Raw genomic sequence first — 26,286 nt, forward strand, 5'->3', positions numbered from 1 at the left:
CCTAAATCTACTAGGACACATTTAATTCTTCATTATTCTCAGTTTTACACATAGCAGCATGACACAACTTCCAAACAGAGATAATAACAGCAATTATTAAGAATGAAGAAACTAGCTTGAAGACAGTAAAATAAAATATAGTTAGGACTTTGAATTCCTTGCAGGTCCAAAACTTGTCCCAGAAAGAATATAACTTTAAATCATATGGATTATTAATAAGAGGTTTATTTCAGGAGAGAAGGCATCTTGAGAACAAATGTTGTGGTTTATGTAGATAAATGTAGATTTATGTAGATAAATTATCAGCCCAAATTATTTCTACTGGAGTCAAAGGACAGCAACAAAATAAGAAAAAACCCACTGCAAACTCTCCCTGACAGAACACATCATCTGTGACTCATTCTGTAAAAGTCACCATAGTGAGCTGCAAATATTTTTTCCTTATATGATTCTAGTTTCTCTGAGGTTGGGAGAGAGATGACACCGAAAAGGCAAAAGAAGCCTCTCTGTAGAGAGAGCTGTCAGACACAGCAGGCATGCAAGCACCCTTGCAGTACACTTGTAGGGAATAAAGCATAAAATCCATACTGTGTTACACTTCTGTGGCTATATGGACAACCACAAACAATACTGAGATACAGTCTTTCTACATTGCTGCAAAAAGCTGATATATTTTGATGTCTTCAGCTCCCCCCTCCCTGCACCTCCCCCCACTGCTTTGTGATGTCTTAGTCTGGCACTAGAAGTTGTTCTCCCAGACTTCCCTTATGGAAGTAGACTGCTCTCAAATTCAGTAAGTTCAGGGTGGAAAGAAGATGAAGGAGTCTAAGGAGGCTTTTATGTGGGCCACCTGAAAAGCCCAAGTGCTGGGAGGCCAGTGAGGTCTTGATGAGGAATTTGCTGATGACTTGGTAGTGCTGTGGTATACACCTCCCTCCCACCAGCTCATGCACGCAAACGCTTTGTAGCAGAGCACTTGCAAAAGCCTTTCCTGCAGGCATTCACATGGGGCTATGGCAGAACACTGCCAGAATGAAATCTCACCAAAGGCAAAATACAACAAGGATTATATCCCCTGCTTGTAGCTCTGGCATTCTTAGCTCTAAGATTCTTGAAGTGACTGTCTTGTTTACTAAAGCTCTGCAGCAAGGGTAAGAGCTCTTGCTTAGGAGCAACTGGGGACATTAGGGCCTGTCACTAGAGATGGGCTGCAGGCTTTGGATGCCATGTGAAATCCCACGCACTTTGGCCGATTGGCTCATATGAGCAGAAGGCTACTGTGAGAATTATGCTTTGCTTATTCTGCACATTTTGCCAAGATTTTGAAAACCATTTAATGGACTTGGACAGACTCAAGAAGTGGTTTTAGATTCAAGTACTACTTGTTTAACAGATTTATTTTATAAACATTGGCATGGAGATTTCAAAAACTTCTTTGGGATTTGTCCTGCTTATTGCTCTTAATTTTTAATGTACAGTTAACATCTGAAGCTGGCAACAGCAACATAATTGTATAATGCAAATGGTTGCATAACCTCATCTCATATTCAGAACATGGCCTTCATCCATCAGGATGTGGATGGTGTTTCTGTCTGGAGGCTTTACAAACCATGGCACAAATATTGTACCCAAGTCACTCAAGGATCTCATTTGAAAAGGTCTTTCAAGCCTTTAGATTTCAAATTTATACAGATAAAATATGTGTGTATATATAGAAACATATTCATAAGTGTATTTATTTTATACCTGTCTGTGTCTGAGTGTATATGCACACCCACATTCCTGCATGCATTCTCCCTTGGTGCTGCCTATCTGGCTGTTTGTATCTCTTCAGAAACTTCCAGCATTGCTATTCTGCCTGCCCCTCCGTGGTCACCCAGGACATGCTGGTGCTTGAAGGACTTCAGTGAGATATCACTGCATGTGTTCCCAATGAGCTGTTCCTCTGAGGCTTTCAGCCCTTGGCCCTGTGACAGCTGTAATTACGAAGAACAGAGACCTAGGGGTGGGAGAGGGATCAGGAAGATGTATAGTGTCTAGGCAGTGCAAGCACTTACAGCCTACAGGCAAGACTATAGCTGGGGAAAGGTGCTGGGGTGCAAGAGTGGCTGGCTGCATAGAGGACTCTAATTTACACTTCCTGCAGCAAAGTTCAGGACAGTAATATCAGACATCCCCAGGACAAGAAAGAGAAAGGAAAAAAGATGGAATCTGGGAGAAACCCTGCTTTCTCATTTAATCACAACAAACTCAAATATCTTATGCATTCAGAGTAGAAGAAAACTAGTCATTAACTTATGTGAGGCAGCTGGTTTCCCAATAATGGCTCCTACACATTCTGGTTTTAATATTACTGTTCTTGTCAACTGTGGGAATGCAATGTATATTAATGATGGTTTATTCCAAATTGGTCATTGTCTGAGTTAATAATGAGGTGTTTGGGCACTAATTATCTCTATTTTGTATCAAATAATTAACTAAGAAATCCGGAGAAGTAATTTTGGAGACAGGCATCAGAGGCACACACAGTAGGGTGGGCTTTGCTGTAGGCACAGGAGACACTTCACTCCAGAGAGCAGCACCAGCCTATGCCTGGAAGCAGAGTCAGAGTGATAATGCTCCAAGTAATGGGTGCAGGGTGGCAACACCTTGAAAAAATACATACGTATGTGGTGCACATACATTCTTCATCCTCCTGGTTCAGCTGTGAAGGAGGAAAGCTCCTTTAAGGCATTAGCTGGCACCTGGACAACAAAGCTGCTCCAGAAGAGGCATCACAGACCACCACTGCTAGCTGCAACATTTTTCCTGAGCAGCATCCAGCTGAATGGACACCAGCAGGAGGGCACAGCAGGGGAAGAGATGGCACAACAGGTCTGCTTGGAGGACATAACACCTCGGTATTTACTCTTAAATAAGCCTCCTGTGGAAATGACCACAGGACAAAGATGTATCCAGTGACCAGGGAATGAAAGACCTTGGGCATGTGAGTGGAGCTACCTGAGGTCCTGCTGGGGCAGGGGCCACCCACAGCACCCCTCCAAAGGTCTGTGCTTTCAGGGCATGGCTGAACCTGCATCACTGATCCCCACTTGCTGGCAGCACCCACCTCTCCTCAGGTATATGCAAAATATCCCAACTGCAATCATTCTATTTTATCTACCTATTGTGGAGATTACACCAATAATGCTAGATGGGAAGCCTTCAACAGTAATTTAGGGCATACCATACATTGTGCAGGCCACTTTAAAGTGAATCAAGTTTATCCTCACAATGACTTAGGTAAAAGCAACCAAAAAATTCCCTCTTGTGTAATTTGTCCTTCTTATGTAAGAATTTTCAACTTTGTCTTGTTCTTGTGGGCATCAAAAAGCCCATAAGATGTCAAGACCAGCACCCATCATGACCTGTAATGAACTTACCTCAACGTAAAGGATAGGAAAAATGCCAATCTTGTCACCTAGCATTCCTTCTGCCCAGTTGTCATCTACCCTCCTGATGACTGTCAAAATTTCATCCTAAAATAAGATATACACAAAATAATTAGATTTTTTTTCAGTTGAAAGATGCCAGTTTCTAGTTACCCACAGGACATCTTAGGGAGACAGTGCACAGAGGAGCCCATAAGCCAGATGAAAATGTTCCCTGAATCCTGAGCTGGCAGCATCCCTGGCCCAACATCCCACCCAAGGAGCATCCATCCCACCCAGTGAGTGTCCTATTCAAAGTGCTTTGAAACACCCTGTGGACTTCTGAAGCTCATGCTAGCAGCCAGCAGCTTCAAGGGCAGGGGCCTAAGTGAATAAGGAGACAGCTGAACGGGAAGCACCAGTAAAGCACAGGTAGTTCTGGAAACATTTCCAGCAAGAAGCATACAGTATTGCATGAGGTTCCCAGCAATTTGCCTACACTGCTGATGCATAAATGTTACTTTTCCGTTTTAAAAAATACATATATTTAAGAGGTAAAAGTGCAAAGCAGGTAAAAAGATAAGGATAACATAATAAAAAACAAGTGGCATTCAACTGTTGGATCAGATTCAGTTTAGATAGAAGTTCATTTTCTAAAACAAATGACATTTATTATTATATTTAATCTAAAATATTTTACAAGAATTTTGGGATTGTAAACCAGGTGATTATGCAAAAGGAAAGTAAGATTGATTCTGCTCAGTTTCTCTTGATGGAGTTAAAACCTAGAACATACCAGTCTTTATGAAACCTTGGGTGACTAGAATCAAACCCTGAGATACCCAGTTTGAGCTGCTCAATTTGTCAATGGATTTCTGTTACCACATCTGTCTGCTGGGATTATACTGAACCTGGCCTTGAGCCAGCAGTGCTTGTTACAAAGGCTGCGGCAGGCAGCCCTCTCTGCAGAGTACTGCCTGCGTGCTCAGATCTTCTGCAGCCAGAGGAAAGGAATGGGCTGAGAGAAGCTATGAAGTTTTGCTGAGAGACCATTCATTCTCTCATTGAATGCAATCTTCCTCTGTTCCTGTGCAGAAATTTATTAAAAAAAAAAAAAAAAAAAAGAAAACATCTTCCTCCAGAAAGCTGAGACAATGTTCCCTGCAGTTCTCACTTTATTTCCATCACTCACTCTAGGAAAATGAGAGCTACATATGGTCTAGCAACCTCCATGTAATAAGCTTTCCATGTTAACTGGTCAAGCAAAGGAAAGTACTTTTTTTTTAGATACTTTTCACATAGGAAAAAAAATCCCACAAACTCCTGACTCAGGATGTTCAGACCATGGATTTACAGTGACAGAAAATGACCAGAACAGGGATATGATGTGATACACTTTGCAGTTTTTGGACATGTGCATTTTGAACACATGCATTTCAAAATAGTTTAAATGTTTCCTTTGAATTATTCATCTGAATGATCCATCAGAGTAAAGCTCAGAGAAACAGACTGTATCTTTCAGCTATTTATTACAGCTGGAAGAATGTGAAAAGAATTTGTGCTTTTAATTTCCTGAAGAAACAGATAGCATTCCCTTCCAAAGCCCTGTCTGCACAGACCATTTTTGATCTGTGTGAAGAGCTGACAGTAATGTGTCTGCAAAGTTTCCACATGCTCTTACAAAAGACCAATTATCATAAATTTAGAATCTAAGTAAAGGGGGTAAATGAGGAAAATAAAAGAATCCTTTCAAGAGCCTGCTATGAGTGTTCCTACTTTCTGTATTTGTTTCGCTATTTTCTTAAATGATTTTTTTAAAACCCCAAAATGTGAAGGGTGTACACTTTCACTATATGTTTAGGTATACATATATAATCTTAGGTGTGTATGCAAATAGATATGTATATACTTGTATAAATATATGTGTTTTCATATGTGTATTTGCATATATACATACACACAAGAAAATGAGAAGAAAAGATTTTAACTGTGAAACTCTAGAATCACTTGACAGGATTTTTTTAGTGGCAATGTGCATTCCCTTCCCTGGAGCAGGTTGGAAAGAAACCTCGGAGGGAATGGGTGATCTTTGAAGATCCCTTCCACCTTTTGCATTCTACAGACCTATGAAATCTGGAAGGTTTTCCATACACTGATCTTAGTTTGGCTCTGCCAGGTCTGGCTGCCGAATGCAGCCATGTATAGGAGAAAATCAGATAGCTGCGCATTCCAAGATATGCCGACGTTCAAAACGTGTGTCTGTGGGAGAGAAACATGCAAATCCTTGAGAATGCTTTCCATTACAGAATTTGTTTTCAGAAGGATGGTGAAAATCTTCAGGAATTATGGCAAATCCCAAAACATCTTTTGAAATTCTTTATTAATAGAACATTTCTTTGAATTCATAGCCCAAGATATCATTCTACACACTGTGCTGGTGAAAGCTTCAACATGAACTATTTTAGTACTTTAAATTAGTTGGATAGCCATGCTGCTTATAAATTCCTAGAAAGGTTCCCAAAAGGATCATGAATAGTAAAGAGCCACAGATCTCTTGGCATACCACTTCGGCTTTCTGAACTTTGCTATCTGACATGTACTAAATTGATTTCCAGGCAGCGTAAAAGAACCCAAGCCTCAAATCGCATTTCAAAAGCCAACAGTATCCACTGTAGTTTGACAAAGATACCTCGTGCTCTTTTTGTGCCTGTTGCTAAAGTCTCTAATTATTTGCTCTTTCCTACTTGCTCAAGTGTCTCTCTATTCATCAGGACTGGGCAGCCTTGCGACAGGCACATGGGACCTGCAGTTCTGGTATATAACCATTATCAGAAAGGAAGTCAATGATAAATCACTTAAAAAGCAATCTGATTGACAGAGAAATGAACCCTTTTACTGAGAAAACAGCACAAAATTGTGTCCAATAACAGTCATGATTCACAGCCTGATTTTCACTCTAGTCATTAACAGCCATTAACGAAGCAATACAAAGCAGATGTGCCTGCTATCTGCAGAGATAACAACTCCATCTACAGCACTGGGGAGATCTCAGTGATGGCAGGATGGCACTGTATGGTGCTTGGTGTGCCCAGCAACAACACTTGCCAGCTGGCATGAGAGTTCCAATCATCATGTACTGCTGGGATGGGTCCTCTGAGAACAGCAAATACTGCTGGAACTGAGCACTAAGGGGCTGAGATGCCATCCGCAGCCAGGAAACGGTATTGGACGTGACAGCTCCAAGATTGGCACAACATTTGTTAAACACCACTGTGGGCTGAGAACAAAAGCATTTGAAAATGAAGGAAATAGCCAATATGATTGAAAATGTGATCACCAATAAAGCAGGGGAACAGTTGGTGCTACCTTGACAGGTTTGAGACTCGTCTACCACTGAGCCTTCAAAGGGCCACATGAATTCATGCATAAAGGCCGGTCCAACAACAAAACAAAACTGTGGGCTGAATTTGAACTCAGTCTAAGCCTGAAGTAACTGCACAAACAAATAATAATGAAATTACTCCAGATGTGTGCTGCTATAGCAGAAAGCAGAGTCCCGTTGCACATGGCTTGTACCAGAGAGTGCATAGCTAAAAGGAGGATGAATTATTTTTTGAAAAAGATGCAGCAGGAGCCCAGGATCCTACTGGGGTACCATGCAAGGAGACATTAGAAAGCTAAGTTAAATGAATATTTCCCAAGAGCATGTGACAAAACTCTGTAGGACATACATTGATTACAACCATGGTAATGAACATTATTATGAGCGTTACTACACTTCTGAAGCTGTTGGAGTTAAAACTGATGCAAAGCCAAGTCAAGGCTGGAACCCATCCTTACAGAGAACAAAATAACTGCTAACCAAATGATTTGGCTGATCACTGCTAAACACTGAGGAAAATTATGCTAAGTTACCAATCTGGGATGTTTTGTCTTCTAGCCACTGCAGAGGAGGGAACAGTGGTGAGACTCTCCATCTGTATGTATGGCTGCTTTGGGAAGAGGAGCTACGGGAGGCAGTCTACACAGTGTAGAAGAATGTCAGGTTAGAACTTCGTTCGTTGCACTAGATGCTCAAGGAAGAGGTTTCTCTGTCCCTTCCAGTTTTATACTTACATATATAAAATTCTTATATCTGATCTATCTTTGTCCTTTTATCTGGAGACTGTTGTGTCTACAGGAGATAAACATGGGCAAATGGGAGAAGCCCTCTGCAGCACTGCTCATGGAGATCAAAATAAAGCAGACTTTATTTCCTTGCAATCAATTTCTGGAACCACAGGACATTTTAATTTTGAAAAATATAAACAAAACAACCGCATCAAAAAACTAGTAAGAGGAAACCCCAAATATCCTTTGTTTTCTTTTGCTGCACTGACAGATACTCCGACTGCATGATAACAAAAGGAATTGGAAAAAGCAAAGTCCAGCAAAAGAGCAACAAAATATAATGATATGGTACACCCCTGTTATTTGAGTTTCCTTCTCATACCTTCTCTTCAGAGGAAAACCCTTCTTTATTATATATTTATAAGTAAAACCCAGTTACAAGTGTCTGCTACTGTTAAAACAGAACACAAACAGGTTGTACTAGTTTGCATAAACAGTATGTCAATGCAACTCCTTTACCTGAGGAAAGAACAAATATCATACATTAAATTGACCAGTGTCTTCAGATGCAAGCTGAACCATTCAAATGATGAATATTGCTCCAAGTGACAAATCACACTGACAGCAATACAGTGCTTATGACTCTGTGCAGAGGAACTGACTGTATCAGTTGATGATCTAAAATCTGGGCTCAACAGGAACCTTCATCAGTGTGGGTGACACATAAAATCAGCATTGAGAAATCTTGAAAACATGACGGTAAAGTCCCAAGATGAAAAATAGATTATTCAGTGTCAGGGAGAACAATAGGCAAGACATAAAAACAGTTACAACGTGACAGTGCTTGTAGTGGAAGGAGCTAAAGAAGAAAATAGCAGTAGAAGAGAAACCAAGCCCTTTTGAGAAAAAACAATCATCAGGGATAAAAGGATGCAGACAGTTACACAAGGGGTGAAAAAAAGGAAAACTGAGCGACTGTGAGTAGAGCTATACAGCAGAAAAAAAATCATGTGAGCCAAGAAATTGCCAATTATCAGTATACTCAGACAGTTATTGTGGATGAGGTATACTAATATGAGGCACCAAACATGAAACACAAACGCATCTAGGAAAGGACCTACTCTTAACAAGGGCTACAGCTGCCTACCATATTCATTAAGTTTCTTAGATTAAGCAAGCAATGAATACCTCAAGGCAAGGAAGACTGCTTTTCAGAGAAGTCACCGTTGTGCCTCTGGGCAAGCAGTGATGAAAACAACGTGTCAGCAAATCATACAATGCTTTGGGTTGGAAGTGACCTTTAAAGGTCATTTAGTCCACCCCCCTCCAACCCTGCAGTGAGCAAGGACATCTTCAATTACATCAGGTTGCTCAGAGCCCCATTCAACCTGACCTTGAATGTTTCAAGGGATGGGGCATCTATCACCTCACTGGGAAACCTGTTCCAGTGTTTCACCACCCTTAGTGGTGAATTTCTTCCATCTATCTAGTCTATATCTACCCTCTTTTAAAACCCTTACCCCTTGTCCTGTCACAATAAGCCTTGCTAAAGACTGTACATATCTTTCTTGTAAGCCCTCTTTAAGTACTGAAAGGCTACTATAAGGTCTTCCTGGAACGTTTTCTTCTGCAGACTGAACAACCCCAACTCTCTTAACCTTTCTTCATAGAAGAGATGTTCCAGCCCTCGGATCATTTTTGCAGCCCTCCTCTGGACCCTCTCCGACAAGTTCATGAGAATATGTTTTTACAGATAGGATCTCTAAGGTAGCTTCTGGCTAACTTTCTGTTAGTGCATGGCTGCTACTTCTCACTAAGCCCACTTTCTTTCAGAGACTCACAGCTCTGGGGAGGTGGGGTAGTCACAGGCTTTGCAGTATTTGCAATCAAACACTTCACTTGCTATGGAGCAAAAGTGCTTACAAATCTTTTGTTAAATAAATACAGGAAAATATCCATTCTAGGAAATCATGCTCTGCTGGGAGATGTTGCATGGGTGAAAGAGATGTTACATTCGGTGAGAAAATTATATGCTGCAAATAATTCATTCAGCTGTAATAAGTAGCCTCAAACGTGGAGGTCAGTAAAATCCTGGTGAAGGATATTTTTATGATCTATTTCATATTCATTTCCAGCATAACTGTTACTACTTTACGTGATACTATAAGAACAACAGGCAGATGAAATAAAACAGAAAACGACAACGAACAGGTTCTCTGTGGCGTTCAGTGCCATAAATTAGCATTAGGCAACATGTTTTATTTTACCGTGGGCTTCTTGATATCCATGAAGCCCATCTAAGGTCAACATAGATTGCTGGGGTGGGGAGGGGGAGACATAAAGCAGGTGGGGAGGAGGGGAAGAAAGGAGAAACATGACATTTTAAAATCCAAAGGAAACTACAATATCTCATTTTTTTCTCCCATTCCAACTGGAATTTATTAAACATTTTGGTTAAAAAACACCAAAGACTGCTTTTTAAATGTCTGCTTTTTAATGTCTTGGAATAGGAAATATTGGAATATCTGATGATAGTGCATTTCAACTTCTAATCAGTGTACGGTATGATGCAATGTACATTTTGAAGATGAACAGCATTTTAAAACACTGGAATGTCAAGCTCAGTAGGGAGCATTAAAACACACATTTCCATTAGACTTTCTCTGAAACTGAGTGATTCCTGTAGAACATTCCAATGATGTATGCTTTCTAGACAGAAAAATGTTCTTAGAAAGTATGTAGACAGTCCTACTTGTTGAGTTTCCCTGGCTTTACAGCAGCCTTGCTGTACATGGCATGAGCTATCTCAATGGCTTCTCCTTCTGAGAAAATAGGAGCAAGTGAAACTTGAGGAGGGAAGATTTAGACTAGATCTTAAGAACAAATACTTTGCAGTGAGGTTGGTGAGACACTGAAATGGGTTGCCCAGGGAGCTCATGGATTACCCTGCCCTGGAGGTGTTCAAGGCCATGTTGGATGAAGCCTTGAGCAACCTGGTCTAGTGGAAGGTGTCCCTGTCCACGGCAGTGGGGTTGGAACTAGATGATCTTTAAGGTCCCTTCCAACCCAAATCATTCTATGAATCTCTGAAACTTCTGAACCATGCTAACATGGGGCTTGCCCTGAGGGGAGGCTTTACTCTCACCCAGTCCTGCACCACAGCTGGTGTGCAGAATCACCAAGCAAGCTCTGTCTCCAGAGGGAGGTGGATTTACAAGTTGAGACAAGTCAATGTCCTTCAGTACATTACATGATGGGATGTCCCACTTACTAAAGAAAATTCAGCCCCCTCAGTCTGTCTCCACTAGGCTAACTGACCTCAAGGACTTTTATTTTCTCATACAAGAAACCAGTTGAAGGAAACAAAAGGAGTGCAGGGGTTCCATGGGCAGAGCTGAGAAGGAGGCCAGGCAGATGTCCCACCAGTCCCAGCATCACTGTTCCAGACTGGGCTGCCAGTATGCCACGTGCCCCATCAGTTCCTGCAGAGGTAGCTTTCTAAATCCTTTTTTTTTTTCAACCGAAACAATTATTCCCTTACCTTGGTGAAGGTCAGGCAATCCTTGTCTTGGTCTTTATCCTTTATTTCAAAGTCGTAAAGTGCTTTGCCCTGAGGTGGAGCTTGTGGAAGGGGCTTGATACACTGGATGTAACTGGCGGGGAAGAAGCCATGGTTCCCATTGAGCTCCCCGTGGTACCAGTTCTCGTCCACTTTCCGCCGCAGTATGATGATGTCCCCCTTGTTAAACTTGAGGTCACCAGGCTCTTTTCCTTCGTATGTGTAGAGGGCTTTGCCATAAGGAAGCTGAGAAACACTCTGGGGAAACAAAATATGCAACATCTTCAAGCAAACTCAAGCCAGAACCAACTTCCTTTTTAAAGTCACTTTCACCTAAGAGCACATTATCATCCATGACCACATTACCCCAATGCTACATAATGCCATACCCTGGACTTTACAGGAAAACTAATATGCATGTGGTGATAAGACTGAGCAGATAAGTCTGTCACACTGGAGGAGATGCTGTAGTTCTCTTGAAGCTCAGCTAGAACCTGTGGTACCTCTTACACCATCAAGCATCATCTGTTAATTAGCAAAATATCTCATGTAAGCAGCACTATTGCTCAAGCAAGTAAAATTCTATGACTAAAGGTAAAATATTAGACAGTTTGGTTGCTTTGGTTTCTGAGTCTGAAGAAGATAAAATAAAATAAGCTTGAAGATTCTTATGGTTCTAAAAGTTGGCATGTTTAAATTTTTTCATTGCCTTTTCTGAGCAACTCCAAACACTTCTGAATTTGAAGCTTGAGGGCAGATTTAGACTAGATCTTAAGAATAAATACTTTACAGTGAGGTTGGTAAGACACTGGAACATGTTGCCCAAGGGGATCATGGATGCCCCTGCCCTGGAGGTGTTCAAGGCCAGGTTGTATGAGGCCTTGAGCAATCTGGTCTAGTGGAAGGTATTGTTGCTTATGACAGGGGGGTTGGAACTAGATGAACTTTAAGGTCCTTTCCAACCCAAAACATCCTACGAATCTATGAATAAGCTTTTAGTTTATTTTCGATTCTGTGATCTATTACTCTTACTTCTTTCAAAATGCTCAAGTCTCATGCTGTTCACTGAGGGCTACTGTAAACAGAATATTCTTTGTTCCTTATGAATTAATGTTCCTGTGGAAAGGCAGAGTAAGCAGAATGCCTCAAATCTTTCTTTTAGAACTAAAAACAGCTCTGAGGCTTTCATTCTCATTACAAGAAAAAAAACTTGAAAAAAAATCACAGCACAGGAGAAAAAAAGCCTCAAAAGTTAATAGTTTTGTGTGATAGAGAAACCTATTGGATGGAAACTATCTGATTTTGAAGAATTCTTCCCAGAGTTCACTTTAGCCACCAAGATTGTCTCATTCAGGCTGTGACTGCACAGCCAATTTTTTGGAGGAAATATTGGTTTATGGAGCCCTTGCCTTTGCCACCCCTGGATACCTGTTCCTCTTTGTGCTGGATCCCACACAGCAGGGTGTAACTGTGTTGGACACAGCTGCCTTCTACTTTGGCCTGTAACAGCCCTTTAACCCATGTACTGGAGGAGAAAAGGTATATCCCTATATCGTCCTAAAGCATTCAAATTTTATTTAGTCTGAGCTAAGAGTTGGCTTGCAAGCCTTGGAACAAATATATAGCAGCACATACCACAGGGGATGTGAAAAGGGTCCTGTAAACAAAATGGCTTGCAAGCCTTGGAACAAATATATAGCAGCACATACCACAGGGGATGTGAAAAGGGTCCTGTAAACAAAACCTTTTATAAGAGTTTTTATTTCTAAGATGCATTTATAAAAATGACATGGTTTTCTGTGCATACATATGTCTACAAGCAGTCTGCTCTCTGCTCTGTAGACCGTTTGTCAATGGAGTGTCCTGCAGGAACAATGAAAAGGTATGTTTAATAAAACATCCTGGTATTTCCTCAGGTGTTATTTATGCCTCTACTTCTGTATGACATTCCTGTGTGTAAGACTAGCTCTTGGATGCTTTCCACAGGGAGAAGGTGGAGCAGCCCAACAGAAACACTCCATTTCCTCACCACAGCCAGAAAACTAGATGATTTTTTTACAGTATTTATTAAAGCGACAAGCAGAAGCATTTTTCAATCCTGACGGGTCCATTAAATGGACCTGCTCTGATATGGCAGGTTTTATTCTCTTACGCCTACATCTTTTGGCAGGAGAAGGAGAAGAAGCATTCCACCATCTGCACTGCCTGCCAGTGCAGCCTCTGGCTGCTTCTGGGTGACATATGGTCACTATGGCAGGTAGAAACCACACTGTTCAAAAAGTAATTTTTTTAAGTGTACCTTCATACACAGATGTTAATTTATTAACTTTATTAGTATCATAGAACTTTTTCAGTTGGAAAAGACCTCCAAGATCATCGAGTCCAACCACTGACCTAACACTATCATGGCCATTAAAGCATGCCCCCAAGTGCCATGTCTGCACTTTTTTTTGAACACCTCTAGGGATGGTGACTGCACCATCTTTCTGGTCAGCCTATTCCAAAGCCTGACCACTCTTTCAGTACAGAAATTTTTCCTAATATCCAATCTAAGCCTCCCCTGGTGCAATATGAGGCCAATTCCTATCATTCTATCATGAGATACTAAAGAGAAGAGACTAACACTCACTTTGCTACAGCCTCCTTTCAGGTAGTTGTAGAGAGCAATGAAGTCTCCTCTCAGCCTCTTCTTCTCCAGACTAAACTATCCCAGTTCCCTCAGTTCATCCTGATAAGACTTGTTCTCCAGACCTTTCACCAGCTTCACTGCCCTTCTCTGGACATGTTCCAGCACCTCAACATCCTTTTTGCAGTGGGTGGCCCAAAACTGAACACAGTATTCAAGGTGTGGCCTCACCAGTGCCTGGAGAAGAGAAGGCTCAGGGGAGACCTCATTGCTGTCTACAACTACCTGAAGGGAGGTTGTAGCCAGGAGGGGGTTGGTCTCTTCTCCCAGGCAGCCAGCACCAGAACAAGAGGACACAGTCTCAAGCTGTGCCAGGGGAGGTTTAGGCTGGAGGTGAGGAGAAAGTTCTTCACAGAGAGAGTGGTTGGCCATTGGAATGTGCTGCCCAGGGAGGTGGTGGAGTCACCATCCCTGGAGGTGTTCAAGAGGGGATTGGATGTGGCACTTGGTGCCACGGTTTAGATAGGCATGAGGTGTAGGGTGACAGGTTGGACTCGATGATCCTTGAGGTCTCTTCCAACCTTCTTGATTCTTGATTCTTGAATAGGCCTTCTCATATGAAAAAGAAGTACAGGGGCACCATCACTTCCCTACTCCTGATGGCCACATTATTCCTGATACAGGCCAGGATGCTCTTGGCCTTCTTGACCACTTGAGCAGACTGCTGGCTCATGTTTAGATGGCTGTCAACTAGCACTCCTAGGTCCTTTTCTGCCAGATAGCTTTTCAGTCACTCTGCTCCAAGCTTGTAATGTTGCATGGGGTTGCTGTGACCCAAATACAGGATCCAGCACTTGGCCTTGTTAAAACCCACACAACTGACTATCAATCCGGACTGTCCAGACGCCTCTGCAGAGCTTTCCTGCCTTCAAGCATATCAATACCCCCACCCAATTTGGTGTTGTCTGCCAACTTACTGAGGGTGTACTTAATTCTTTTACCTGGATCATTGGTAAAGATATTAAACAAGACTGGCCCCAAAACTGAGCCCTGGGAAACACCACTTGTGACTGGCTGCCCACTGGATTTAACTCCATTCACCACCACTCTTTGGGTCTGGCCATCCAGCCAATTTTTTACTCAGTGAAGTGTCCACCCATCCAAGCCATGCACAGCCAGTTTCTCCAGAAGGATGATGTAGCAGACAGTGTCAAAGGCTTTACTGAAGTCCAGATAAACAATATCCACAGCCTTTCCCTGATCTACCTAAGCAGGTCACCTGCTCATAGAACCACTAAGCAGGTCATCTGGTCATAGCAGGAGATCAGGTTCGTCGTGAGTCCTTCACAAATTCACGCTGACTGGGTCTGATCACCTGATTGCCCTGCACGTGCTGTGTAACACAACTTCTGACAGCTTGCTCCACGACATTCCCTAGCACCAAGGTCAGATCCCCAGGTCCTCCTCTGGCCTTTCTTGTAGAGAGGCATCATGTTGGCCAATTTCCAGTCAGCTGGGACCTCCCCAGTTAGCCAGAACTGCTGGCAAACGATGGAAAGTGGCTTGGTGAGTACTTCTGCCAGTGTTCTCAGCAGCCTTTGGTGTATGCCATTCAACCCCATAGACTTGTGTATGTGACAAGGAGGGGCTTTAGTAGCTGTGCACGTCTTGGAAATCATGTACAACAGATCTTCTTGCCTACACCACACAGAGAAGGAGGCAAGCAAACAGGCACAAATCTACAGAGCGCTATTCATGTTGTCTGGATGGAGATTTAATTTCATCCAGATGTGTCACCAGCTCTTAGTTTTCTCATTACCAGGGTTCCTCATTTTTTCACCGTATTTTTTTGGATTTTGCTGTATCTGAATGAAGTCTGTTTTTTTTGCAAGCACTTTCAAATGTAGCAAAGAAAAAAGCATAAAAACGGAAAAGAAAATCAACAGCCACCTAACAAAGCATTGAGCAAATAGTCTTTGCCAAATCAGTGTCAGCATCCTATTGATATTTTTCTCTCTGCCAGGATGGTTATTTTCCTTGACATGAAAGCCTTGCCCCAGTCCCCAGCATTTTAATGATTAAGGACCCAATACCTTCAAACTCATTAGGTAAGGCACAGATTGTATTACCTATTTGAAACTAGGAAAACAAAACGAAAACAGAAAAAAAAAAAGCTGAAAGACTACAGAGCCTTGTAGTAATTTAGAAATAAAAGATTCATCACCTTAACGCATGCTGGGAGAAGACAATTTATCAAACACTGAGTAAGACTTCTGCCAGGTGCGCACTGAACCACTGCTGATGTAGGCACATGCCAGGCAAGCATGCTCTGTATCAGTTACCCTAGACAGGACCTTACTATTCCCAAGATCTTTGTAGCAATTCAAGGTCAGATCACTTTTCTTTGCTTTTGAACCATTTTCTCATCCCAGTCCTCATTTTACTATGTAAAAAGTCAACAGCCCCCACAGCAACAGAAAAAAGAAACAGGATTTTATTCAGTCTCACACATCATCAATGAAATTCTGATGCAACACATGCTGGGCTTTTATTGCTAATTAATTGAGCTGGCTAGAAGACAACTCAGGTACCTGTTTATACCTTCACCTGATGAACATGCAGACTTTTAAGTAAAACAAACAAACTAACTGCAGACAAAAATTTTCAGTTGAAATCTGTCATTGTTTTATTTGGAGACCCTACCTAGCATGACACCCCAGGGAATCTGCAGTTTAGGTGCTTGTGCTCTTATTCTCTCTCAGGGACTTAGTTATGGACCATGTCAGCTGGAGACCATCTGTGCAGAAGGTCTGCACATAAGGCACTTAAACTACAACTGCCAGTGGGAATCCAAAATAAAATATTTCAGTTATCAGCTACAGTTTTCTAATTCTGTTACAGTTTTTCTAACTCTGAGCCACAGCTTTTAAACTAATAAAATCTGTAGAGGCATTTTTAAAAATGGACATGATGTTTAGTGGAAAAGACACCCTCCTATTGAAAAACAGTTGTGATTGAGACATTTCCCAGCCTTTCTGGGCCAGAAATTCCCTTTTGATTTAAGCATCACGGGTAAAACTTGCATTTCCTATGGCCCAAGCAGAGGTAAAGAAGTAACAGAGTCAAATAAAGCTAGTTTTCTCACTTTAAAGCTCTAAATACGTGCTCCAGTCAACTAAAGAGAGAAATTCAATACCGCTATTACAAAAAGAAGCAAGCAAACAAACAAACAAAACCCAAAATAAACTCTTGAAGCTTCCTTTCTGATATTTTCTGGTAAAAAAAAAAAAAAAAATCCATGTTTCAGTGGATTTTCAGTGGTTGGATTAAATTAATGAATCCTGGTCCATAAGAAGCAGATTTTAGGAAGATACCTATTCTCATTCTTACTTTTGTTTAATCCATAAGTGAGAAGCAAATCAGACTCAGTAAGCACCTCTTAACTACACATGAAAGGAGGGAGCCTTAAGCATGTTTCAGAAATAGAAGAAAAACAATCACTGCTGCTGTTTGCTAGTTGTAACGTCACTCCTCACCAGCAATTACAGGATTCTTAGAAACCTCTCTATGATCCCATGCTTATTCCCCTCTTTGCCAAATCTTTGTGCAGTGTGATTTTGGCTCAATCACCTCCCTTTTCTTCACTTGACTCCCCCAATTCAACAGGAAGAAAACTGGCTAGGATTGATCTCCAACTCACATGCAAATCCCTCCAAGCCTTGCCATAGACCAGGTCTTTTCCATTTTCTGTTCAAAACCTCTGCCTCTATCTTTTTTCCACTCAGCTCTTTCCTCCATGAAACAGCATTTCAGTCAGTCAGACATCATCATCTTCAGCACACACAGGTAGCCCTTCTTACAAAATCTTCTAGTCTAAAAAAACCTGCAAAGTGTAATCTAAAGGATCAGGCATCAGTTTTGGTGAAGGGCAGTGATAAACACATAAAGATGTTCCTTCAGCAACTGCAGGAGTGTTTACACCTCCTTCTGGTTCCCTGCTTCAGCAGAGCAAAGCCTCTTTACCCCTTCTCTGGTGCTCCCGCACATGGGCACCACTGCAGCAATTACTGGTGACATCAGGGAGCCACCAGACTACCCTTTCACCATTCACTTCATCCCCTGCTTCTGAGCCAAAGCCTCATCTCAGCGCTGGGGCCCCATTTTGGGGTCTTCAACACTACATCATGTAAAGGAAACTCCCTTTCCCAGCCTAGCCCCAGCAGCATCATGCTGCTCCTCTCCTCCATGGTGCCTGACTCCACAATGGCCACCCCTGCATCCAAGGACTGATGCAGGGGTAACCTGGCTGCCTTGCAAGGAGCACAACAGAGACCACCAATGCACTGTCATCCTCCAGGTCACCTCTTGACATGTGCTCCTGCTCTGAGGGATGCCTGCCATCACCTCCCCACCCCCCTTTCCCAGCTGCCATGAAATCTAGTCAGGCATAATGCAGGCAGCTGGAAAATAAAACGGCCTCTGCATCTGACTGTACCAAGAAATTGATTTGCCCTGTTGATTTATTGTTAGGTTAACTGGAATTCAGCTATGATGTATATTAAATTTCAGAATTCTGTGTGGGTGTGTATTGAAATAAAGAATGTAAGAAAGAAAGGAAGGAAGGAAGGGATGAAGTCACAGTCAATGGCAATAGCCAGTTTTCTTTTTCCTGCCAGTAAATGTGTGTTGGCACAATGCTGAATACTGCCAAAGATTTCCTCTCTATTTCAGCAATCACTACTGACGTAAAAGCCTGAAGCATTAATATGCTGAAAGCCCTCCTTGCAGAAGACTCAGCGATATGTTGGCAATTCAATCATTCTGCATTTGTGTTCTAGCAATGCCAAACGACAGCAGTTAAGCATAAACCTGCTGGCAAACTGACAAACAGCCATGAAGCAATTAAGTGGCAACACTGGAGAATTTTTCATTATCTATCCTGAACAGCAAAAGGAGCAAAAGGAGAGAAAGAAATCCAAACATGCTTGTTTTTGTGGGTTCGTGGAGCTGAAAGTCCTCCTCCAAGGACCAGATAGTCCAAGGAGGTGGACACCAGAAAGTGTAATCTTTTGCTATTCCATCCCATCATTCCTGCATCCGCCCTGTACAAACAGGCATCACAAGCTATTCTTCCCTTTTCCTCTCTCTCTTCTCCCAGCACACTGAGCTGTTATCTCTCTGGTATTTTCTTGGGGCAGGTGAGGCTTTTGGCCTTCAGTGGCCTGGCTAATTTTTACTGCATTGTTCAGGCCTGGGTAGGGTGGTATGGGGGCAGGGAAGGGAGTTGAGCATTGTGGTTTGGCATTGAAGCCAGGTTGTGGGACAGGTCTTGGAAGATTTTTGGCCTCATGAGGTTGTTGTAAGCCCAGGTCAAAGGACTGGGTGGAGGCTGACTATGAATTTGTGCATTTTGTATGTTTTTTGTACTGTTGTATATAGTTGCGAACAGTACTTCCATTTAAATTCCCAATTCTTTCCAATCCTGTGTGCAGCATTTTTATTTGCTCCTTTGGGAAGGGGTAAAACAGCTTCTGTCCACTCAAACCCCAGACACTTGTTTCCACTACATTCTCCCAGTAGAAAGTTTTGGAGAGTTTAGGCTGCACAGGTAGAGTAGGTCTTAAGTCTTCAGAAGTTGCAGAAAAGAGACATTCCCCCAATATGCTCAAAAACTACAGAAGCTCCAACATGGGCCGAAGCCTGCCAGCCTCTGCATGCAATACTTGATGAAGGAGATCACTACTCAGAAAAGGTCTGATACTTGCCCAAAGTGCATTGCAGGCCCTACAAAACATTTTTTTCCTACTTCACACCATTTGGGAAGGGAAAATAAAAGCTTCCCCATGCAATCAGTCTTTCTCGAGAGAGGAGAATCTGGATGTCTAAGGTGACTATGTCTTCAGTTCCTGTGCCTAGTGCTCAACGAGGGAGGGCGAACACTGAAGACAGCATCAAAGCTCCACAGGAAAAATTACGAGAGATGCTGTTCAGACTTGCTGGCTCACAAACACCCAAAAGGAAAGTCCAAGACCACTCCTTGGCATCAATGCGTTACATTATATAAGAAATAAAAAAAATATATATACAGGGGCAAGGCTCCAGCTACTAAGCCCAGACAGAAATGCTGTGATACAACTCATCTCTCAAGCCAGGTTTGTGTTCAGAAACCTCTTGAGGCTCCAGCTACAACTCCTCTCTGCAACAGCAGAGCAGAAGATTGGTTTTGTGCCATGTTAATGCTGAAGGGTAATTTCCCTTGCCCAAGCCTTTGCCTTACGTGTCTCAGACTTCCAAAGAAGGGAAATCTCTGCCTCTTTGCTGCAAGGACTTCCCCTGCACATAAAGATACCTCATGAGAGGCAGGTGCGATACTGCCTGTCCTGTGGGGTAACACCCTCACCTCACCTGACCCCTGTTTCAGGGGATTGAAGGGATGAAAAAATTGGGGAAATGCAAAAGGTGGAGTTAAGCACTCCTTCCTCCTGTTTCATGGATCTTGTTCATAGCCACAGCTAGAGGTGAATCAGAAATGAACACAGCCAAATAGCCTCAGAACACGCTGCTGGAACAGCCTGATAAGAGCACTACTAGAGACAGTAATTTTTTTTTTTTTTACTGTAATTAACTAGTTTTTGCAAAACACTCTAGCATGTTTCTTGTGGCATTTCTTCAAATTTCTCCAATATCTTCATACCCCTCATTCTCTAAATACATTCTGAAGAGTCTGCTCCTCTGAATGAATGCATACATATTTATCTCCTTCACGAAGTTCTATGAAGTGTAAACATCCAAAGCAAATTAGAAGTCAATAAAGAAGAAAAGACATAGAAAAGAAAAAATAATGAAAAGCATGCACATCTCAGTGGTAAACTTGAATTAAACACAAATTATTACTATAAAGCATAAATAACACTTAAAACACATATTGTTAATTTTTTGCTTCATTACTCTGAAGCATCACACGTAACTCTGCATTTCCCAGTCTATGCAAGCAAAGATTGGGTGCTGACACTTGGGACTGTGTTTATGTCTTCCAGTTAGCAGGAAGCTCCTCATAAGCAGGCTGGGAGACACTTCAGCATATGGTTTCCTGCCATCCATAACAGCTTTACAGAAATTGCAGCAGCTGTGCTGGAGTGGACAGAGGTTGTGTGGTGCGAGCATCCGTCCGCAGGACTGCCGAGGAGAAGACAGGCTGCTCCCCATCACTAGCACCTGGATCTTGGCACTGAAAGCGCTCATTCAAGTCAGCTGAGAGAACTTAAATCATGAGTGTGAAATGCCTGCTGAATTCCTTTGGGACTGAAAAGTGGAAGCCAGTCTGGTGTTCAGAGTAGTGAGTGGTAAGCACAACAAGCAACTCAGTTGTGGTCACCATGACAGCCATGTCTGCCAGACTTGATAAAGGCCATGGCATGAAGGGCTCTCGGTTTAACATCTTTCCAGAGCAACACATTTCACTCAAATGGATAGCAGGGCTTAAAACACATCTCCTCTTAGTCAGCCCTAGGAAGCAAGAGAGCACTTGTACATGCAATGAGCTGAAGAAACAAGAGGCTGGGATAAACTTTAGCCAGCACAGTTATAACAAATGTGTATCACTGTAAGATCTGTGACCTGCTGTTTTCAGTGGCTTCTATCCTCATGGGGAACTTTCAGGATGACAGATCACAAATAGTTTTTTTATCTCACAGCAAAACCTCTTAAAAAGTGGTTTGTCTCCCACATAAGATGGTTCGTTAGGTACAGCCATGCAGAAACACTCTTGCACCCAGGTCACTTGGCCTAACAGGATCACAGTGATGACACTGTAGCATTTGCTTTCACAGAAAGATAATAATAGGGAAATGAATCAAAGAGAATCTAATTTTGCACAAAGTAGCAAAGACAAAAATCAGCAACATACTATCAGTCTGCTCTGTGTGAGCCATCAGTAAAAGTCTGAGGAAATCTGGTTCCAGGTACAACCTTTTTGAAATTAACTTTGAGGATAAAAGTAGTTAAACAGACAATAAAACCAGCACCACGAAGAATGAAAACTGAATGTAATCCTTTGTATACCCTGGAAAGGGCCATGCTTGTTTATAATGCAACATAATCAGTAATTAATAAAAATAAAACCACTTAACTAAAGCCATATCAGTCTGTTTAACTAAGGTCTTGGGCATAATGGTTAAGCCCAGATCCTGGCTGATGGTGCTGCAGATGGCTGCAGTCCTTGTGACATCTGAGGACATGTGCAGACAATAAACACTTGAGCCATGCACAGCTCCTACATGGAGTAGGAGGTGACATACTTCTCCGAAACTGTTTTTAGGTGCTAGGAGGTCTTGGCAACACCTCTATCTGTTCCCAAGAGGTGGGAACATGAAAAGGAAGTGCCCAAACAGCTCAGGAGCCTATCTGCCATTTCCAGAAGTGACTTTAGCAATCAGCACGAAGATATCACAGGAAATGCTCAGCAGATGGAGAGAAAACACGGTGAAAAGGCACAGTATCATTCTAGCTCATTGGCATTGCTCCCCAGAGAAGAGGGAACAACAATGTTCTTCACCTTAGAATAGCGAAGGATGCTGTTCTTCTTCTTTGGCAATGGGTGAGCGGAGCACAAACTGCTCTTTGAAGAGAACAATGCCTCCTAGGATTATTATGTAGTTTATATGGCAAATAAGCCCAACTTGCATTTTACCTTATAGAGTCAATCTTTGTACACATCAAGGTTAAAGAATGTTTCAAACTTTCCCTTGGCATATGCAATGGATGCCTGCCACAAAATGGAAAAAGAAACAGCAAGCTTTCCACTCGGGGGTTTGTCACACGGGTATGTTTGGGATCCTCTGCTTTACCAAAATAAGAGCTGAGTTTTGCTGTCCAACACTGTTTCTCTTAGAAAGTTTAAAAGCTTGAATGCAAGATTGTCCCATGCTGAGCTCATCTGATCTCATAATCACAGCTAAAATAGCTTCACACCTTCTGTACATCTCATGCTGCTTCAGCCCATCACTCACTTTCTATCAATATTTACATATTCAAAGATCTCTTTTTCCTAGTAACACCTTGTTTAAAGCAAAACATTCTCAAACTACATGTGCTCCTATTAAACAATATGAAATTTTCAGGGTCAAGTTTGATTTCTAGCAGTGAATTCACTGTCCAGAGAATCAGTGGGTAACATCAGCCAGCTGTTTAACCATGTCAGCACAAAGTCCCTCGTGTTCTGCAAACCCCAAAAGCTTCCAGACTCTGCTATTTAGTAAGTCGTAGTGTCAACGCACCGCTGGCATTGTAGGTCAAATTCTGGTTTCAGTTAAACCACTTTAATCCAGTTCATCTTGATGAAGCAGAGTGGATGTATAGAAAATTCCTAAACAATATAGAGCTTTATCTTAAAAGTAATCTCTGAAACAAAACTGAATGGCTGGCAGCCTGTACCAAGGAAAATAGTAATCTCATGAGCTGTCTGTAGCCTTTAAAAAGCCTAGGTATGCTATGAGAATCTGTCTATCCTTCACCTTTCAGGCAGAAAATCATAGAATGATAGAATTATCAAGGTTGGAAAAGACTATAGTATAATTGCCAACCCAACGCCAGCATGCCCACTAAACCATGTCTCAAAGTGCCATGCCCACAGGTTTCTTGAACACCTCCAGGAACGGTGACTCCACCATTTCCCTGGGCAAAAAACAGTTTGTTTTTTCTTTCTGTGTAATCCTGTGCAAGGCTATTTGTGAATCAGTCAGGTGCTGCACACAAGCATTTCAGAGCAGAACACAATCTACAAAATTCCCAGTCAATAGCTGAGAGGGCTTCTAACCCAAGTATGTGATGTGGTGTCATGAGAAACCACCAGACAAAATTTGCCTCCACTGACTGCCTTGTGAAGGCAAGGTCCACCAAACACAGCCTGGGTTTCAGGAGCTGGCAGCAGGTTAACACAGAAGAAAACAAACAACAGAAAAGCAAACAAAAAATCTGCTGCTGTAACTTAAACAGGCAATCTCACTGCAATGTGCTACTTGAGCAGTTCAAGAAAGAAAGACAGAAAAGTTGGCTACAGTTAGCTTACCAGTGTCATGAACAGAGACACAGTATTAAAAACTAAAAAACAGGAGCTCCCTTGAGGCTATGGAAAAACGCAAATCAAAACCTTACACTTGAGGCACTATGGCAGTTATATAGTTAAGGTTGCCTTATGTTCTCCATTGAACGTGTGTCTTAAAGCGTTTAAACATGAAAACTCTCTCTGATTACTTCGCGGATGACATTCCTTTGGTCATGACCATGATCTGGTTTTCCCAATTACCTGCCAGAACCTAGTGTTTGCTCATTTTTTGATAAAATAGTTGAGTTGAAAGTCAGCACACTGTGCAATTTTGAGAACCTTATGTTCTTCAGGCACCTCTACAACAGCAGCATTTACAGCCTTGGAATTTTACACAATTCTTTACGCTGTGGGTCATGGCAAGATAAAAGAGCATCGTGGGGGAAATACTAAAAGTATTGCATAAAAGCCCATAACATGAATCCTTGCTGTAACTGCTCCATTTGATCTTTCCTGGTGGAAGCTGACAAAGCATGGGACAGCTTACAATTTTCCAGTGGTGCCTTTGTAACTTTGCTGCCCATCCTGATACCTTTAGTTTGCTTTTCAGCCTTTCCACATCATTCTTTTTGGCATCTTGCCTCACGACTCAAGTGTTTACGTAGCAGAAATACTCTCCCATCTTCTCCCCAGAAAGAGCTTCATGGCCTGGTCCTGCTACAACTCATCAGAGCTATGTTTCCTTTTGGCAGACACCAGACAGGTCACAGCTTGGAGGTCCTTCTCCTACATCCTGCTTTGCCAAGTTTTTTCCATTGCATAATTTTTCTCTCTCAGGTGGGATGCTGGGAGGGGTGAGGAGTAAGGAAATGGCCCAGAGATGAAGCTGCCCCAAAAATGAAGCAGGCAGCTGTATTTACTGTCTGGCGAAGCTCCCAGAGCTCAACAGAGGGAGCCCCACTCCGGTGAATCTTGCCGAGATTGCTACCGGTGGAGAGGAGACTTCTTTCTGATTTTTTAAACATAAATAAATGCACACCAGGAAATTCTTACTCCTATCTTCCTCTATCCATTTACACAAATGTAAACTTAAAAGTGGCACAAAAACTTCTCCTATCATTTCAATTACCGAGAATCGATACAATCAGCAACTGATACAACACAAGATACCTTGGCAGCCTCAGCTCACAGGCTCCACTACTCAAAACAACTCAGAAAAATTTTTAAAATTAGGAATTTTTAATTTCATGTTTCTGAGGTGACATAGGATTGTTCAGGGACCATGCTGGGATCCATGCGGGGAAATCTGTGTTTGCTGAGGAGTTGAAGAGTCTTGGAGGGTGTCAGAGTATTGCAAGATTTGAAGGGTGAAATAGGGATGGTTTTACAAGGGAGAGAGCATGGCTGCTACCAGGGGCTCCAGGGAGTACAGGAGAGGCAGTAGTAGCTAAATGACCATGAAGGCCCTTCAATATAGGAATGGGATGAAAAATTGCCCACCCAAAGAGCCTGTTTAACAGTGATGGTGGCCGGATGGCTTGTAAACTGAGATGGATGAATGGGTTGTCTTCCTCACTGCCTGTGACCACAGAGCAGAGACCTGCACTATAAAACTGAACATATATCCTCTGCTTTCCTTCCCAAAGTTTTCAAAAGGCAGTTTAAAACAAACAAACAAACAAACAAAAGATACTTCATGAGTACTTTCTGAGGTGGTATTAACAGTTTCATAAATACTATATTACCTGAACTGTGCCTTCCCTGAACTGACAGGGCATTTGATAAATGCACTGTGGGCTGCATGCACACTGGAGCTAAAGAATGTTTCCTTGGTAGCTCAGTTGTAAACCTCAATAGGTGGATAAATTCTTATGTCACTAGAGAATATTTACAACTGAAACTTATTTATCAGCAGCATGCCCTTACCAACAGCCTACACAAATCCTGTTACACAAAAATGGCTACGGCTCTTTTCTCATAGTTAGACGAAAATTGCCAAGGTTTCTTTTGTAACAGGACAGGCTTTATAGACAGGGAGATGAAACTGCATTAGGAAAGGCTAATGTTGAAATATTTTTGGCTCAAAATGTCACTGTAAGAGGAGTTAGCTCATCCACATCTGTGCTGGATGAGCAGGCTCCTCGTCCCTCCACTGTCGGGGACCTTCTCAAGTGAGAGCCCATCAGGGGTCTCCATGCTCATGTTGTCTGAAGAAATGAACATGCTGATCTCTTTGCCAGGAATTTGGAGAGATTATTTCCCTCCTGTTTGCTGCACTTAGTAATATTAAAATATCTGGTATCCATTAAAAATGAAAATCCATGCTTTTTAAATCACAGCATTTCAGCTCTGTTTATCAAGTGTCCCTGTGGTTGTTATTTTCCCCAGAAGAGGATCTTATTTTCCAGGATCCTTGCCTCCTCCTTAGCAGGACTGAAGGCTCCCTGCCTCCCCATGCCCTGTCTCCTCTTTGTCCTCCCATCTAGGTCCCTCACCCTGAAATGACTCATTAGCTACAATTTAGTGACACGTGCTCTCT

General features: G+C 42.2%; 1 protein-coding gene across 1 annotated transcript in view; it reads right to left on the reverse strand.

The window, feature by feature from the left end:
- SH3RF3 (SH3 domain containing ring finger 3) overlaps positions 1–26,286 on the reverse strand; it is a 257,563-nt gene that overhangs the window by 84,554 nt on the left and 146,723 nt on the right. The window contains exons 2-3 of the mRNA XM_054386557.1: positions 11,062–11,337; positions 3,423–3,518 (exon numbers count right to left, since the gene is read on the reverse strand). Coding sequence (XP_054242532.1) covers positions 3,423–3,518; positions 11,062–11,337 — 372 coding nt within the window. The remainder of the gene's footprint in view (positions 1–3,422; positions 3,519–11,061; positions 11,338–26,286) is intronic.

This window comes from Indicator indicator, chromosome 1 (genome assembly GCF_027791375.1).
Source record: "Indicator indicator isolate 239-I01 chromosome 1, UM_Iind_1.1, whole genome shotgun sequence".
Classification (NCBI taxonomy): domain Eukaryota; kingdom Metazoa; phylum Chordata; class Aves; order Piciformes; family Indicatoridae; genus Indicator; species Indicator indicator.